Genomic DNA, 18,061 nt, shown 5'->3' on the forward strand with positions numbered 1-18,061 from the left:
CCATTCTCTCCCTCTCCTCCACTCTCTCTCTCCCCCTCCATCATCTCCCTCTCCCCTACTCTCTCCCTTCCCCTCCATTCTCTCTTTAAAAGTTCCTTCCCTCCTTCCCTCTCTTCCCTTTGCCCCCACTGTGACTGGAGGATTGAATGCTACCAAGGAGATTAAGTTAGAATTATTGTAAGAGTCTTCTGAGGGTGATTATTAGAAACTGTCCTCCTGTGACAGATAGCATGTAATTAATCCTGGCCTGTGGAGAGGAAGGTGATTGATTTTAGATGGAACTAAAAAAAGAACAGGGCAAGAAATGGCACAAAATGAATTTTTATATCTTCCTTTATTAAAAACCAACAAGCTGGTCTGTGAGAACAGTGGGGATCACGTGGAAGATGAAGTGGGGGTGTGGGAGGCAGACTGAGGTACGCCTGCAAATTAATCACCATCCACTTCCAACAACAGATGTATTTTTATAACACACTTAGGAATTGCTTTTGCTAAAAGTATTGAGTTCTCATCTGGGCCCACAAGAAGACTTTATTAGTTACTTTTCTTGTAGCTATGATCAAACGTTTGACAGAAAGCAACTTGGGAGGAGGATTTTGGCTCATATTTGAGAAGAAGCCATGTTGGAGTTTATGATGGTGGGAAGTTGTAGGCCAGGAGCCAGAGAGGAAAGCTGAAAACAGAGGCAGACTATGAACTTTAAGCTCCTGCCTCAGCATAGCACAACCTTCAGCTAGCTTTAGCCCCTAGTGGTTCTACAACCTCCAAGAATAGCACCATGAGCTAACGACCAAGTGTCCAAACAGCACCTGTAGAGACACGTTCACCCTCTAACATAAACTAAATGTAGGGCAGAAGCGTGGTGTCTCTGATGTCTCTTTGTCTCTGTGTCCTTTGAGTGACCTGCTTACCCTGCAGGTCAGCATGGGAATTATACCCCTTTCTTAGGTCTGATCGGTTCTTGTCCTCAATCTGCAGTCACCTTGGACTGAAAGGGGAGAAAAACCCCACAGTACAGACCACTCCTTAGATGAGGGTGACTATCCATGAAGGCAGGCTGTACCCTAGAATGGCACTATTTCCCAAGAATCACCTGATCCCTAGAAGCAGGGAGGACTTGCTTGAATCATCTTGCTGAGCTGGAGTCCAGACCACAGTCAATGAGCCCACACTTAGATCAAGGCAGCTTACTTATATATGCTTCTCATTCCCTGTCTCCATTCGTCCTCTGTTTAAGCCTAACATTCATGAGTCTCCCAGACATGGACTTGGGGTCACTAGCTACCTAATAAGATACTCCCCCAATCATGATGGAATGTTGATGGGTGCCACCTTGTAACCTCTGCACTACGAGTTTATGAGTTCAATGGCCATGCCATGTCCTGAAGACGGTGTTTTTCCCCCATACTATTTTACAATTAGATTTCTTTCATAAACAATTGAGCAAGTGCTTTATATAAACTTCATTTGCTTTACCAGAAGAACTAGATTTATTCTAATCATGTAAATTGGATACAAACATAATAGTCCCCATTAATAAGATTGAATATATTCAACCAAGAGGTACTCCCTCCTCCTGATAAATTGGGAGAAAATTTAGCAACATTACCACCTACTGGAAAAGTAGTCCAATGTGCCCCACCCCCATAGCCACAATCCTTTACTAATAATAGTATATGTAATTTCCCTTGTGTTATGGGCTATGGATAACAAACCTGTTTGTGCTCAATGACCTTTCTCTATATAAGACCTCAAGCAGATCAGCCAGGATTTGGGTAGTTTTCTTTACTTTTTTCTTTCTTTTTTTGTTGTTTTTTTGAGACAGGGTTTCTCTTTGTAGCCTTGGATGTCCTGGATCTGTAGACCAGCTGGCCCCCAACGCACAGAGATCAACCTGCCTCTGCCTCCTAAGTGCTGGGATTAAAGGCATGAGCCACCACCACCAGGAAAGGTTATTTATTTCTTTTCCTTCTTTCCTTCCTCCCTCCCTCCTTCCTCCCTCCCTCCTTCCTTCCTTCCTTTTTTTGAGCTGTTGTTTCTTTGATAATCTTGAGAACTACACTGAGGGTTTTTCAACATCTTTCCCAAATTTATGAGCTTCCTTGGATGTATGTCAGTGTCACTGTGGGCAAACACTAGTGATTCTGAGAGAATTAGAATGACTCAAAGGGATAGACAGTACACAGTGGATTTATACTTATTGGCTTCTCCTGCCTCACAGGACCCAATGCAGTCCAAGAAGACCCCCAAGAGGTAATTACAACCCCCAGGGCGACAGTGATTGTACCGAAGCCACTAAGGCTCCTCTAACGCCAGGAAACAGGGCCTTCAGGACCAGCATGTCACTGTGGACTTTGGGTTCTTAGACATGGCCTAATGTTCCCTAAAATTCTATATGAATGGGCCTCTATCCATTTGAGATGTCCCTTTATGGGTGTCTCTTCTTGTATTCAGATCTTTTACGGGAGGAGAAGAAGCTCAGATTTAAAGCCTCGAGCCTCAGTAAATTCCAACAGGCTATTAAAGAATATAGATCACAGACACTGCTTGACCCACCAGTCAGACAAAATTGGACGACTTTTCTAACAGTAAAGATGCATATGAACTAAAATTTCTAAAGAAGACCTGCAGGCCCTCTTTGGACAAGGGCCCTTCCTTTCCAGTGCTGTTATCCCCGCAGTGATCAAAGGCAGAGTAACTGCCCCATCTCAGCCAAGTTAAACTATAGAAAGAAGAGGTTAGTTCAAGCCAAGATCTCAGTTTCACTGCAACCTGGATATATATGATGACCATATTCATAAGAACCCACTTCACTAACCAAGATTAGATAGAAAGCCGTGGCAAAATGTTTCAGATATATTTCACAAATGCCTGGGGTCTCAGATTTTCATAAATATGTAAAAAAGAGGCTTCAGACTCAGAAGGAAACATATCAGACAGGAAAGTTTTTGGTGTGTGTGATCCACCTTCTGTTTGAATGATACGCCCTTTAAAGAAATACCCAAGTGGCCATGGCTTCTTCACCAAGACAATAACAGAGATGGCAAGGTCGGTGAGGAAAATGGTACTTGGAGCCAAATTCACACTTCTCTTGAAACTAGTCAAATTCTGGATACTGGAAAAAGAAAGTAAGTACACACATACATACATAGTAGTAAATAATTAGAGAAAGGAGAGGCTAGGGAGATTAGCAGACCCACTCTCTGATAAAAAGATAGTTAGAAAAGGTTTTCCAGTAGAAAAAGAATGGCCATTGATCAAACTCTACTACAGAGCTACAGTACTGAGAACAGCCTGGTATTGCCATAAAAACAGACAGGAGGACCAATGGAACCAAATAGAAGACCCAGATATCAATCCACATACCTATGAACACCTGATTTTTGACAAAGAAGCAAAAAATATCAAATGGAAAAAAGAAAGCATATTTAAAAAGTGGTGCTGGCATAACTGGATATTAACATGTAGAGGAATGAAAACAGACCCATATCTATCACCATGCACAAAACTCAAGTCCAAATGAATCAAAGACCTCAACATAAAGCCAGCCACACTGAACCTCATAGAAGGGAAAGTGGTTAGTACACTTGAATGCACTGGCACAGGAGACCACTTCCTAAATATAATCTCCGTAGCACTGACACTGAGAGAAATAATAAATGGAACCTTCTGAAACTGAAAATCTTCTGTAAAGCAAAGGACACGGTCAACAAGACAAAACGGCAGCCTATAGAATGAGAAAAGATCTTCACCAACCCCACATCAGATGGAGGTCTGATCTCCAAAATATACCAAAAACTCAAGAAATTGGTCATAAAAAGAACAAATAATCCAATAAAAAAATGGAATACAGACCTAAACAGAGAACTCTCAACAGAGCAATCTAAAATGACTGAAAGACACTTAAGGAAATGTTCAACATCCTTAGTCATCAGAGAAATGCAAATCAAAACAACTCTGAGATTCCATCTTACACCTGTAAGAATGGCCAAGATCAAAAACACTGATGACAACTTATGCTGGAGAGAATGTGGGGTAAAGGGAACACTTCTGCATTGCTGGTGGGAGTACAAATTGGTACAGCTGTTTTGGATGTCAGTGTGGTGATTTCTCAGAAAATTAGGAAATAACCTTCCTCAAGATGCAGTAATACCACTTTTGGGTATATACCCAAAGGATGTTCAAGCATACCACAAGGACATGTGGTCAACTATGTTCATAGCAGCATTGTTTGTCACAGCTAGAACCTGGAAACAACCTAAATGCCCCTTGACTGAAGGATGGATAAGGAAAATGTGGTACATTTACACAATGGAGCACTACACAGCAGAAAAATAACATCTTGAATTTTGCAGGCAAATGGTTGGAGCTAGAAAACATCATATTGAGTGAGGTAACCCAGACCCAGAAAGACATTTATCACATATGCTCACTCATAAATAATTTTTAAACATAAAGCAAAGAAAACCAACCTACAAATCACAATCACAGAGAACCTAGACAACAATGAGGACCCTAAGAGAGACATACATAGCTGTAATACACATGGGAAGTAGAAAAAGACAAGATCTCCCGAGTAAATTGGGAGCATGGGAACCTTGGGAGAGGGTAAAAGGGGAGGGGAGAGGAAGGGAAGAGAGCTGAGAAAAATGTAGAGCTCAATAAAATCAATAAAAACCCAATAAAAAAAATAAAAAAATAAAGTTAAAAAAATGGCCATTGAGTAGGTCAGGAGCTGTGCTTTGATTCTGGGTGTCCCCCAAAGGCTCATGTATCAGAGACTTGACCACCAGCCTGTGGCACCACAGGGAAGGGGTGGAACTTTTAGGGTGTGGGGTCCAGTGGGAGTATGCTGTATCACTCTAAGTGCTTTTGTGGGAGCCCCTGGGTCCTCAGCCTCCTTCCTTCCCAGCTTCCCTACTGCCCTGAGGCGAGTGGCTGTGTTGCACTGTGTGCTCCTCTTCGTGGCACTGGCTTGCCATAGGTCAAGTGACCATAGACGGAAGCCACTAAACCCTTGTTAGTCCTTTTGAGCTGAATTATCTGAGGCATTCGTCACGGCACCTGCAGGCCGATGAACACAGTGGGACATCAAGGAAAGAGGATTCAAGATCCAGGAAGTTAGATCCTTGAGGCATAAGATACAGCTCAAAATATTTATTTCATCCCACCTCAGTATTTCACCTAAAATGTGGGGAGCATCAGTCTGGCAACGCTTCTGCTTTTGGAAATGACACGTGTTTCTATGGTTCTTCCTGCACATCCCCATGTCAGCAGGAGGGCTTGCCCTTTCTCAGGTTCACTGGGAGCCTTACACAGGAACCAAGCTGAGCTCAGCTAAATGAGCATCTCAGGTCACCTCCCTGTGATGTCACTGACCACCTGCATCTGACCCGAGACTGTCCCCTGTGGGAAAAGCTCATTATTTTCCAACTGAGTTTGTCATGCTCTCACTACAAAGTAAAACGGTATTTTTTTGATGTTAGGAACACGCCAGGCGGGCACTCGCCTACTCCACGGGCCTGTGGTTGAGGCAGTACATTTGCTGATGGAAAAAAAATGACCTCCAAAGAGTGCCCTTGGAGCTCACGGGGGCTATTTATAGCTTCTGACATGGGAGGTTTCAGGTGAAGAATGGCCATCATTGTTCATACTCCTAGGAGTTCGGCAGGAAGGCCTATGAAGTCTCCCTAGAATGTTCTAAGAGATGCCATCTTACAGAACTTGTTAATGGGAAGGGAAGGACGAAGGAAAATGGAACACACATCAAGACATACAATGGAAATTGGGGTGTGAGCCCACTTTTTGGTTGTTTGATTTTGCTAGGTTCTCAGTGCTCCTTTTCTTCTGCAATGTCAACGATTATCATGTTTGGAGAGAGGAGTGTGGGCCCAGCATCTCTGAAGGAATGATCATTCTACTCAGAGATGTACAGGTACCCAGACTCTTTGCATGACAACTCTCTCTTCCTCATCTTTAAATACAGCATCTGTAGATTCCACCTGCTCCAGCCAGAGGCTGGCAAGCAGCTCACATCTCCTGAGCACACGTTGCTCAGTTTCAGATGCCACTGTGTCCCCACCTGGAGCCCTTGCTCACTGAATCCCACCCTGACAAATGCTCCCGGTTGTTTTTGACCTACTTCTAGTCCTATGTTTCCCCAGAGGGCTTTCTCTGATTAGCTATTAGGGAGCCGTCTGCTTTACTCTGACCTCTGAGTCAATTAGAATTTCATACTATATCATATTACCTTCCACTTTGTGGTGTCACTTTTTCCAGACAGTCGACACCCGCTGAGGCAGCGATTGCCATGTCGCTGGAATAGGGGACCTAGTCTACTTTATCTAGAAGGGGTTATTTGTGCTCACTTACACAAAGGCAGGGTTCAAGCCAGCTTGAGTTCCCTTTCCTTTATAATTGATTCTAAACACATGCAGACCAACTCGGCTCTCATGGACAGATACCACAGTTACTCCCCAAGGAGAAATACCATCTTCCCTGGTCCCCTGGATGGTACCGTTCATCAAATGTTTTTTTTTTTTTTGGAGATGCTATCTTTCCTATACACAGAAAACCAACTTAGTTCTTCAGAGGAAGCTAAACAAAAGGCAGACTCTCCAGGAGAGCAGAGGGAGCCATTCTGACAGAAATCGAGTCCAGCAGATAATTCAGCGACAGCTGTTAAAAGCCCTGGACCTGGATGCTGTCACAGCTACAGTTAGGGGGAAAAGGGAAAAAGGCTGGTGAGCTGCAGATTCCACCGAGGGGAAACTGCTCAAGGCAACCATCGCTTCCTAGTTATGCTGCACCTGGGTTCGCTGAGGAAGAGGAGGAAAGAGACGGAAGAGCAAAGCAATACATGGCATATATGGGGCGCCCAGGTTGCCCTCGCTCCCTTTGCTTGAGCAATCTATGGTTTTGGTTCACACATGAATCATGCATGTTGACATGAAGGGCCACCTCAGAGGGGGCCCCTGTTCCAGACCACTTAGTGCCAGTCTTGTGACCTCGGCAAAGTACTCCATCTGGCTTATCAGCACAAAGGAGACAATGCCACCTCACCCCCAACCAGGAGTATATATATATATTCAGGCTCCGTAAAGGGCCAGACAGGAAGGAACTCAAGGGAGAGTAAGGCCTGATCTCTGCCCTTCCAGAGCCTGCGGATTATCTCCCAGCATTGGAGCTGCAGACTAGAGACGTGTTATCAAAGGGAAAACATGGCAATGTTGGAAAGCCCTCGTCATCCAGGACTTGTACTCCAGATCGAGCTCTGGGACCTCAGACCGCCATGGTCTTCCTGTGCTTTTCGAGCTTCACCTAGGAGAGGAGGACATTTTCTGTGCCAAGTTTATCATTCTAAATAAAAGAGAAGGCGGCAGGCTCTCTAGGTTCTTCTGAGTCACAGCTTTCTAGAAGGTCACCATGTTGCAGCATAGGCACAACAGAGGATAAGCATATTGTAATGAGCTCCGGATGTAGCAGCTCCCCTCCTTGTGGGAAAGAGAACACTGCAAAGGTTCCTGGCTAGTGAAATGATAAATTTGGTGCATGTCATCCAGAAACCTGGCCATGTGAGGAAGCCTGATGAGGGATACAGAATGACTGACCTCTCAAGAGCCTTTCCACACTCGGGGGTTCTTAGCTCCTAATGAGGACCAGAGCAGACAGTGCACACCATAGGTGTCTCAGGTGCCAGTCCGTTCAGCCCTCGCCACCCCTGCCCGGTGTCTAGCTGCGGCCAGGCACAGCCTGCTGTACCTAGAGGCACAGCCTTGTGCTTACCTTGAGGGCCTTCTGCGCAGATTCACTGGACCCTATCGCAATCAGGTTGGGTCCAGCCATGCTGCAGAAGCTCTTCAAATGCAAAGAATCGGCCACAGGGACTGTGGAGACGGCGTAGTCCTATGCGGACAGACAGACAAAAAGACGAGTGGGTTGTTACTGCAGAGCAATTGCCAAGACTGATTACCAATGGTCAGAACCTCACTTGCTCTTCTGAAGGCGACTATCCCAGGGGGTGAGGGTAGGGAGGCAGGGGGATTGACTCACAGGCATTGGCATTACTGCTTGTAAGAAGAAAGCAGTTTCCTTCCAGAGTTTAACCCTGCCACCAACTTTGCTAGTTCTTTGGCCTGTGGGGCAGGTTATTCTGGGAGGGTTGTTTGAATCCCTTGTGGATTCTGGGACAGGGAGAGGTGCCTGTCTGTGTGCGTGTGTGCATGCGTGCATTTGTATACTTTACCAAATAGGCTGGTGAACCCTTCTTCCTACGAGCAGTAAGGGACCTTGAGGGAAGGGTATTTGTATCTATTCCCAAGCAGGCTGGTGAACCCGCCAGCAGTAAATGACTTGATGGAAAGCACGTGAGATACTTTCCACAGTCCCCAGTACACAGCAATCACTCAGTAGAGGAGATCACACATTCTAATCTGAAAATCACATTTCACATCAGACATATCTGCATCTTCAGCTTTTATTTTCTAAAGTGGTTTTTGTCAGGGGCATGCACTAGTGTCTTTATGATTACACCTTAGGAAAAGCCAAGAGGTGAACACACTAACTCTTTTTTTCCTGAGAGAGCTCAATGGATCCTAATTATTGAGAAATTTGAATTTAATAGACTCTAAAACGTCTAGCAAATGTACAAATACTAAGAATAATTTTTTAAAGCGGGTGAAATATAAACACAATTACTCATGACATATTGACTCAATGGGGCCATGAATATTTATTAAGCAATTACTCTGAGACAGGCATAAACGATCCTTCACCTACCTTAAAAGTATCAGCCAAGATTTCAGCACCTCGCTGGTTTGTCCTTTTGGAAAGGCCCACAAAAAATTCTCTGCCTGTAAGAGATGTGATGGAACATAACAAGTTGGTGACCCCAAGGAGTACCCCATTTCTCCACCTATAATAATGACCTCTGAGCATCACACAGTTCTCTTCTCCATCAGGAGAGTTCCCCCAAAGAGACAACTGCTGTTCTTCCACAAACCGATTAAATGACTGACCTTAAATAAACCTTTCAACCGCAGGGATAGAAATCAGCACGGAAGTTTTTAGGAGTCGGGGGAAGGGGTAAATGGGTAGTTGTTGCTGAATGGGGATGGAGTTTCAACCCAGGAAGATGAAAAATGTCTGGTGATGTCTGGTGGTGGCTGTCCAGATATACAAGGGGACTCCCTGCTCCTTCACTGCCCCTTAAGATGACTATTAATCTACAACACAAGCCCTGTACCTACGGCTCAAGGAACGTCTCAGAGGATGGGCTGGAAGGCTGGAAGAGCCAGAGGAATAGGATGCCTGCGGGGAGATAGTGTTTTCCAGACTTGACAGGGATGCTTTGCTCAAGAAGTATCAACAAAATGGTTCTCGGGAAGCCAATGTCCTCTAATTGTCTCCATGGTCAGCAGGCCTGCATGTGGTACAGAGGCATGCAGGCAAAAAAAAACCCAAACAAACCCATATACATTAAATAGTCATAATTAAATAATTCTGGGAGGTTTTGGGGGAAGAAAAGGATACGATCAAAATATATTGTACAAAAAAAATCTAAAAATCCCACAAAATGTAAAAAGTAAATAAATAAATAATCACATTTTCTTTCCTTTCCTACCACATTCACTTACAGGAGAATTCCTCAGGGCAACAATCCTACGATCCGGGTTTGGCTGATGGCCCCCTAACAGCACTTAGCACTTACATGGCTCCTTTACTCTTTGTATTATCAGTAAATTGATGTCTCTAAAAGACAGTTATGTTTTCTCTTTTTCCAGAAGGGTCCATATGCTCATTGCTTCACACAAGGCATGTGACCAGTGGCCACAGATATTTCAGTGAGGCGGGATGAGCAAGGGGGTTCAGTGACAATGGCCTAATTCCTCCTTTATGTTTCCCCACTAAGCTTCCACAGTGGGTTGAGTCTCCACTGATGACCGAGCATAGATCCACTTTTTAAATTAGAGATCTACATTTACATTGAGAATTCTAAGAAGAAAAAAAACTGATCTACTTAAAATATAATCCATAAAGGAAATATAAGCTAATTACTTTCCATTCTACAGCTATAGTAGATCTGGTAGACTCCAAACATAAAAGAATTGTCACATTAAAAATAAATCCATTATGATCGACTAATGCATTAACAGTTAAATCATAACAGAAATTTAGAAAACATTTAGAACTCAACGGTATTAGAAATACTCATATTAACTAGAGATTCTCACTGGATGTGGTAGAGCGAGTCTGTAATTCTAGCACTGGGGAGGTGGAGGAGAAGGACTGGGAATTCAAGATCATCATCAACTATACAGTGAATCTGAAGCTAGCTTGGGCTAATGAGACAGTGTCTTAAACAAACAAAAACCAGAAAACAGAGAAGGAAAAAAGATTCAATTAAAGTAGTATTTGAAGGGAAATCCACATATTAGAGAAGCGGACATTTCAAAATCAGTAAGATAAAATGTGTATTCATTATGTAGGGGAAAAAGGAGAGAATATAAATAAAGACATTTAAAAGAAGCAAAGAGATAATAGGAACACAAGAGAAAGGGTTCACAAAAGCAAATATTTAGTCCTCTGAAAAGAAGAATAAAAATCGACAAAGTTTTGGAGGGAGGGAGAAGAAACAGAGGGAGGCAGGCGCAAACACAGCGAAGGGGAAGGGCTGCGATGGCCATGAACTTTGGAGACAAAGGCAAGGAGATAAAGTCAGAAAATGGGAGTCACCAATGTGGACCCAGGAAAGCCTAAATAGTCGTATAATCATTAAAGTAACCGGATCTGGCTAAAGTCTCCCCCCTAATAAAGTGCCAGGAGCTGTTTATGTATCTGCCTATCAAGGCGAAGGGCTATGTAATATAAATCGTATCGATTCCAAGAACAGAGAAACATATGAAGTATTTCCTAACACAATATTTGAGGGTGATATAACAGTTCTACCAAAACCAGATGAGAAAAATAGGAAAGAGATAGGTCATGGAATCAAAAGCTTTAAATATATTAGCAAAGTAAACCCAACACTGTATGGAAGTGAAGAATGATGGGTGACTTTATCCCTGATAAACACGACTGCTCAAGTATCAGAGGTTGAGATGGAAAAGGAAAATCCTCAAATCATCATACTGAAGCGGGAGAGAGTTCACCCGATAACCCAGAATCCAAGGGTTGGCCTTACGAGCGGCCCTTATCCCCGAGCCCAGAAGACGGCAGCCACACTGCACACCACTAAGTAAAATGAGTATTTGGTGGCATTCCTTTCCACAGAAGACTGCTCCACATAGAAAACCCTACCTTTGCATCGCCCAACTTCCGTCAAAAGTAGAAAAATCACACAAAAATTCGTATCATGGATGCTGCAGCAATAGGAACTTACAAGAAGAGCAACATTAAATAGCATATAACTTAGAAATACATATACTGAGACAAACTGCAAAGAAAGATCGGGAAATGATCTTCAGACAGTAAAGAGAACGGCTTCCTGGGGCTGGAGAGGGGACCACATGGGGTTTCTGTGGTCCTGGCAGAATTCTGTTTTATGAGCCAAGGGTGGGCATGCAAGCACTTATTTTAATTTTATTATTGGTCTTTAAACAGTACACACATTCATAACTCAGTTATATGAAATCTATATTTCATAAAATAAATAAAGGGGAAAACTGATGTTATCTATTCAAGGGAACGAGTTGGAAACAACTTTTTGCCAGTAGCTGCTTTCGTGAGTGACAGATTTCCCAGCAGGAAGCGGGATTGGAAAGCAGCTCTCCGTCTGTCCATTTCCTGATAAATTATTAATGAAGCGTTGACTCATGGAGAGACGGGGCAGAGAGCACGCAGAAAGCGCTACAGGATCTGTTAGTTACCATGCTCTGCCTAATCGAGGGGCAAACTTGCATATACTGGGAATGTAACCGCTGCTTCAGGGATTTTACACTTAAAAACAGGAAAAATGGTACATTTTATGTTTTATAAAAGAAGAGGTGGAAAGGGGGGACAGGGGTAGACAATGGGGTGCAAGTGTGAAGATCAGAGGATAACCTTGGGTGCTGCTGGTCTTTGAACTAACCCCTCTGCATAAAGCGGGGTCCCTTGTTCACCATTGTGCAAGCCAGGCCCGCCAGCACCCATCTCCATTTCTCATCTCACCGTGGACACACTGGGACTACACAGGTGGGGTACTGCTTCCGACTTTTTGTGGGTTCCGGGGAGTAGAGCTCAGGTTCTCACCCTGAGTGGTTAGATCAATAATAATACTAACATTTATATTTCACTGCTGGCACAAAGCCAAATCAATTTGCATAGAAATCTATTTGAAGTCATCTTGCCATCTGGAAAGAAATTACTTGTAAATGATGTAAATTTTGAATTAAGGATTTTGAAGTACAAACGCAGTCTATAGTTACACAATGGAAATACTATGCAGCATATAAACTCAATTATAGAAAACACGATACATATCAATAATATCCCTATAAAGAATAACCAATTATGCACATGAATGTTCTGGTAAAAAGGACCTGCATTGCAAGGAAGCATGAGATGTATCTCTACATTACAGTGATTATCTCCAAATGGAACCACTCTTTCATCTTCACTGTGACTTTCTGGACTAAAGAAACGTGTTAATGAAACAAGTGGGAGTCAGGTGTTAGGATGGAAAACCAACGTGCGTATACCTGTGAATAAGACATCACCACCATCTAAGGTTGCGTTCTCGTCCTTCATCTCCACGATGTTGAGCTGAAGTTTCTCCAGAGCCTCTTTCATCATGTCAACCTGTTGAAAAGAAAACAGTTCACGTGAATACTGACCACTTCCTAATGTGAAAAGCCAACTCTCCACAACTCAGCTCCGAATCACACACCCAGATGCATGCATGCACATACACACACACACACACGCACACACACACACACACACACACACACACACACACACTCTCGATCTTGTGGATATAAGAAGTGTATATTATATAAATACATAGTAGAGAGCAGGACCAGACATGACCATTTCTAAGAGGAGAAATTATTTTCTAGAAAGCACTTGTTTAAAGAGTTGCGGGTGGTGGCCTATGCCTGCAGTCCTGGCAGTCAGAGGCCAACTCAGGAACATTGCTGTGAGTTCAAGGCCGGCCTGCTCTACAGGTGACAGTGTCTCAAAAACAAAACAATTCTGTTCAGTTTCCTTCTAGTGTAAGGTTGAGTAATAATACTATAGTCTCTTCTTGCCTAAGAAGGTTAGCTAGTTGGGGCACTATTGGGGGCTGACCAGTTAGGACGCTGATTAGTCAAGAAGGCGGGAGGCCTACCCAGTTCTCTTGTTCTTGCAAGAAATCAATTTTAAGCCTAAATTAGACGGTCAAACTCATGCGCACTGAGACCAGTAATGGAAGGAACAGTGGTGACCAGTAACTCGACATTTCAGTTCAGAGGGAGGACAGCCACTGGCTGCCTTGAAATATCATCTAAAATGCCATTTAGCCAAAGCTTCTCAGTAAACATAAGCTGTCCTGTTATATTTCTGTGTTTTAAAAAACTTAGTTCCCTAGAGATTATTAACGAATACAATAGCTGTTGTCCAACCAAAGACTATTGGGAAAAGAAGGCCACGGACTCTCTGGGTCTAGGGTTTATCTGTCATGGAGTTGCTCTAGGCCTCATCGGGAAACATTACTATGGAGGTTTTACTCTATTTTTAATTTTTAATATTATTCTGAGACAGCTTTCACTAGGTAACTCAGGTTGGCCCTGAACTCATGACCCTCACACTTCTGTCTCTGAATACTGGGATACAGGTGTGTGCCCTCAGAGGCTTACAACTAAACCCACATCCTCCAGGAGCTTGGCAAAAGCAGTTTCAATATTTCCGAAGGTTTCTGCAACCTTTAGAATGGCAAGCATCCATCAAGAAGACATGAGTAGGGCTCAGTGAGAAGCAGGAGCTCAGATTGCACTGGGCAGTCGTTCCAAACTGCAGAGGCTGTCAGTGAAGAGACACTGCTACAGACATTGCTTCTAAATGAATAAAAACATGGAAATACTTTGACAATGCTGACATTCATGTGTTCAAAACCACTGAAGAGGGTAGAAAGCAAAGTAAACACATCATCTCATCTTTGTCCTGGAACTCAGGCTAACTTTCCACAGCAGAGTGACTCAGAACAATAAAAATTATTTCCATGGACAAAATGGCCTTTCTACAGTAAATACTGCAGTGACTTCTACCAGGAAGGCGAATTGTCATATCACACAAACAGGGACAAAGCAACATGTACCATGACTAGGGAGACGGGGAACCCGGATGCCCACAGGTTACGCTCACTGATGTCAGCTTCAGTGCCTGTGGAAAATTCACCGAGTGTAACCAGAGAGGGCATGAGAACCGGGCCCCGGTTTCTCTGCTTCTATTGCTGGACACTGTCGCTTCTAGAACTTCATGTTTCAGTAACTGGGAATTCAGCAACAACGTGGACTCCACTTGGAAAAGCTTGTTTGTAATTATGGCACATCTCAGCTCAGAACTTTATTCAAACTTGTAAGAGTTAAAGGACAGAAAAAAGGACGGTACTGTCACAACACACTGGTTTCCAAAAACTTCCTGCCACCTTGCAAGTCCTCTGTTGTTCAAAATTGAGGTTTTATTTTCTCCTGGTTTTGAAAAGCAATCAGTCAGGATCATGTAATAAACATATTTCTTTCCTTTGAAAACTCTGAGTTCATGTGTAGAGTTAAGCTGTTGGATACTTACGGTAAGATAACTCTATAGGGAAAATGACTTTAGAGAATGAACCGTGAAACCAGGTATACTGACATTACAGAAACCTGGACTGTGGCAAGGGAAGGGCCTGTTAAAAAATAATCAGTTTCTGTTTTATTGCCAGTCACTGGGATAGACGTTGATATCCACATCATAAAGTAGCCAGCATTAGATTACTTTCAGAGACAACTGGATGAGCAAGAGTTTATGAAAATTTCAATATGACGCAGATAGTTTTGAGAGGTGCAGGGCTGTGCAGCATCAAGTTGGGGATGCTAACCCCTGGGAGGCTTCTAACAAAACAGAAAGCAGAGCCCGCAGGCTGTCCATTGAGAACTGAATTCTCCTGGCACAGATTTCCAGGGGAGCACACACCGTCTCCTACAATGGCTCCGGCACAGCCCCGACACACAGCCTGGAGCAAGCCAGTTATTCGGGTCATTAGAGCATTAAGTGTAATGACAGAAGGGAAACTTTTATAGTAACATATCCAATCATGAACCTTAAAAAAAATCTGCTTGTTGCCTGGTGACACAGACTTGGCTAATGTTGATTTGATTTACGTTCAGGAGGGGGGGGGGAAAGAAAAAACAACAAACACTCCACCTTTCACAGACACTAACTCTGTAGTGGAACTCCAAGTTACTCAGAGAGGCCGGCAGAACAAATGGTACGGATTCCTCAGGCTGAAATGAATGGGCTCCCCTAGCACACGAGATCAGAAATTAAAAGGGAAGACCATCAGTCGAAGAGAGGGAGGAGGGAATATATGAGCAAGGGAGGTCATGAAGGGGCACTCTACAGAGACAGCTGAACCAAGCTGGTGGGAACCCTAGACTGACAGCCGTGGAGACTCCAACATTCTGAACCAGGCCCTCTACATGTGGGAGACAGTGGTGAAGTTTGGACAATCTGAGGGGCCCCTGATCCATCCCTGGTGCATGAGCTAGCTTGTCAGAGCCCATTCCCTATGGTGGGATGCCATGTTCAACCTCAATGCCGTGGGGAGGGACTTGGTCCTGCCTCAACTTAATGTGCCAGGTTTTGTTGACTCCCCATGGGAACCCTTACTCTTTGAGAGGAGTGGATAGGATGTGGCCTGGGGCGGGGGGAGTAGAGGAGGCATGAGGGGAGGGGTGGGAGAACTGTGGTTGGAATGTAAAGTGAAATCAAAATAAATAAAAGAAAAAAATAGAGAAACCTTAGTTTATGATCCAACTCCACTCTAAAGGCTGACAAGAACTTTTTGAAAGTTTTTTATTATGTATACAGTATTCCATCCACATGTATACCTGCAGGTCAGAAGATGGCATCAGCTCGCATTGTAGATAGTTGTGAGCCACCATATGGTTGCTGGGAGTTGAACTCAGGACCTCTGGAACGGCAGCAAGCTCTTAACCACTGAGCCATCTTTCCAGTCCCCCTGACAAGAGTTTTGAGTCATTAAGCTGCCTCTCTTGCTTGGGTTAGTGCACATGCTGAGCCTCTGCTCATCTTTAAAGTGGGTTTTATTCATGCTCCCAGCAACTTCTTAAGCTCCCCCCGACCACTACTCAGGTGAAGCTCCTACCACACAGAACTGTAATCGATTGCACACTAAGTACCAGGTACGACTTTTGTTATCTCAGTGAAATACCAGCTGTGTGTACATGGTGACAGACACTTGAGCTGCGAATCTGACCAACGAGCAGAGAAAGCTGTTGCTTTTCCTAAAATTCAGACAAGTTTCCATGTTTTACGACTGTGAGACAGACTCCATCTGGGTTCCCGCAAAACAAAAGAACAATCTTTCCCACAAAGCCGAGAGAAAGAGGGAGAGAGAGAGAGAGAGAGAGAGACCTACAATGAGGGCACGTTCACGTTACAACCTTGCAGATTTTATTCCTCCCAGCTCCAGGAAGCTGTGTGATGAGGCCATCTCATAATCTCATCTTTGAGATAACCTGTAGTAGGTACCACACCAAGAGGGAGGTGGGTCTGTCTGGTAGGATGCCTCACAGGACACAAAGAGGCATCAAAGGCAGGATGCCTTGTCTCTTGTCAATCCTAGCCCTCTAGAGGCAGAACCAGGGTTATGAGACAGGAGGATTGTGTGTTTGATGTCAGTGTAAGCTACCTGTGAAGTTCTAGCCCTGCCAGGGTTACACAGAAAGATTCCTCCCCTCACTGACTAAAAATAAACAAACCAACTTTCAACCAAAAGGCTCGATGCAGCCAAACAAACCACCAGGACACCAACAAAAACAACCCAATGCAACAAAAATCCCCCCCAGTCTCCACCCTGTTGCTGTGCTGAGATGTCGGCACAGCCTAAGGGAGAAAGGGCTAAGAGGTTACAGCTTACCATGGAGGGGAAGTCACAGCAGTGGGACACAGGTGATGCTGGTGCTATTAACGCTCTACTTTTATACAGCCATAGATCCAGACCCAGGGAATGGCGAGGCCCGTCAGTGTGGGTCTTCCCACTTCAGCTAATCCTGCACATCACCCCCCCCACACACACACACTGCCCCCAACTTGCCACCTACGTGACGCCAGATCTTGTCTAGGACAGTGAACACTGCCCATCCCATAACCGCACAAAGGGCATCAGCCATGACGACACAGTGGGAGTAGGTTAGGGCTCGCTGCCACTCCCAAGGACCCAGATCCTTTCCTCTCTTAGTGCCTGCTCCTTTCATGCCTTCCTCATCACCCTCTCCTACCTCTTCTACAGATCTCACTCTGCTCCCTCATCCACCCTGCTACACCGACAGCATCTAGACTTCTCTTCAACCCTCTGCAGCCCTGGCCTTACCAGGGATTTGAATACTGCCATGAAAGAGCGACACACTTTGGACTCCAAAGCCTTGGTTTCCTGACCTGCAAAGAGGCGGTGGTTTCTGTCGCAGTGATTCACAAATGGGACCACGCACTGGAAGCCCCTAGCTCAGTGCCTGGCACACTGGGTGCAAAACTCATAGTCTATGATATTATTATTTTACTCTAAAGTAGCTCATTTATTGGTTTCAATTCTGGCTATACTCCAAACCCAAATACAGACTTTTATCACCACATGAAAGCTTTTAACAGCAACGCTCTTTTTCTTGCCTTAATATAAACAAAATCAAACCCCAACTTGTTCCCTAACATAAAGTGAAAACAAACTAGACATAAAACCCCAGAGCATCGCCCTGGGAAGCTGCATTCAGAACAGCTCACCATATTACTGCAACTGATGCCCTGGGTTTTATTTGGCGTCAATATTTTCTAGTGGACCCTGTCCACAGCGGACCCTGCCCACAGCGGACCCTGTCCACAG

At 44.2% G+C, this 18,061-nt stretch overlaps 1 protein-coding gene across 2 annotated transcripts in view; it reads right to left on the reverse strand.

Annotated features, from left to right (window-relative positions):
* Positions 1 to 18,061, reverse strand: part of Ddah1 (dimethylarginine dimethylaminohydrolase 1) — a 126,193-nt gene that overhangs the window by 24,044 nt on the left and 84,088 nt on the right. For both annotated transcript variants that reach the window (XM_041651054.1, XM_041651064.1), the window contains exons 2-4: positions 12,681 to 12,780; positions 8,779 to 8,852; positions 7,786 to 7,905 (exon numbers count right to left, since the gene is read on the reverse strand). In XM_041651054.1, coding sequence (XP_041506988.1) covers positions 7,786 to 7,905; positions 8,779 to 8,852; positions 12,681 to 12,780 — 294 coding nt within the window. The remainder of the gene's footprint in view (positions 1 to 7,785; positions 7,906 to 8,778; positions 8,853 to 12,680; positions 12,781 to 18,061) is intronic.

Source organism: Microtus oregoni, unplaced genomic scaffold (genome assembly GCF_018167655.1).
Source record: "Microtus oregoni isolate MIOR12 unplaced genomic scaffold, Mior012 000000F_ref0000247, whole genome shotgun sequence".
In the NCBI taxonomy this organism is placed as follows: domain Eukaryota; kingdom Metazoa; phylum Chordata; class Mammalia; order Rodentia; family Cricetidae; genus Microtus; species Microtus oregoni.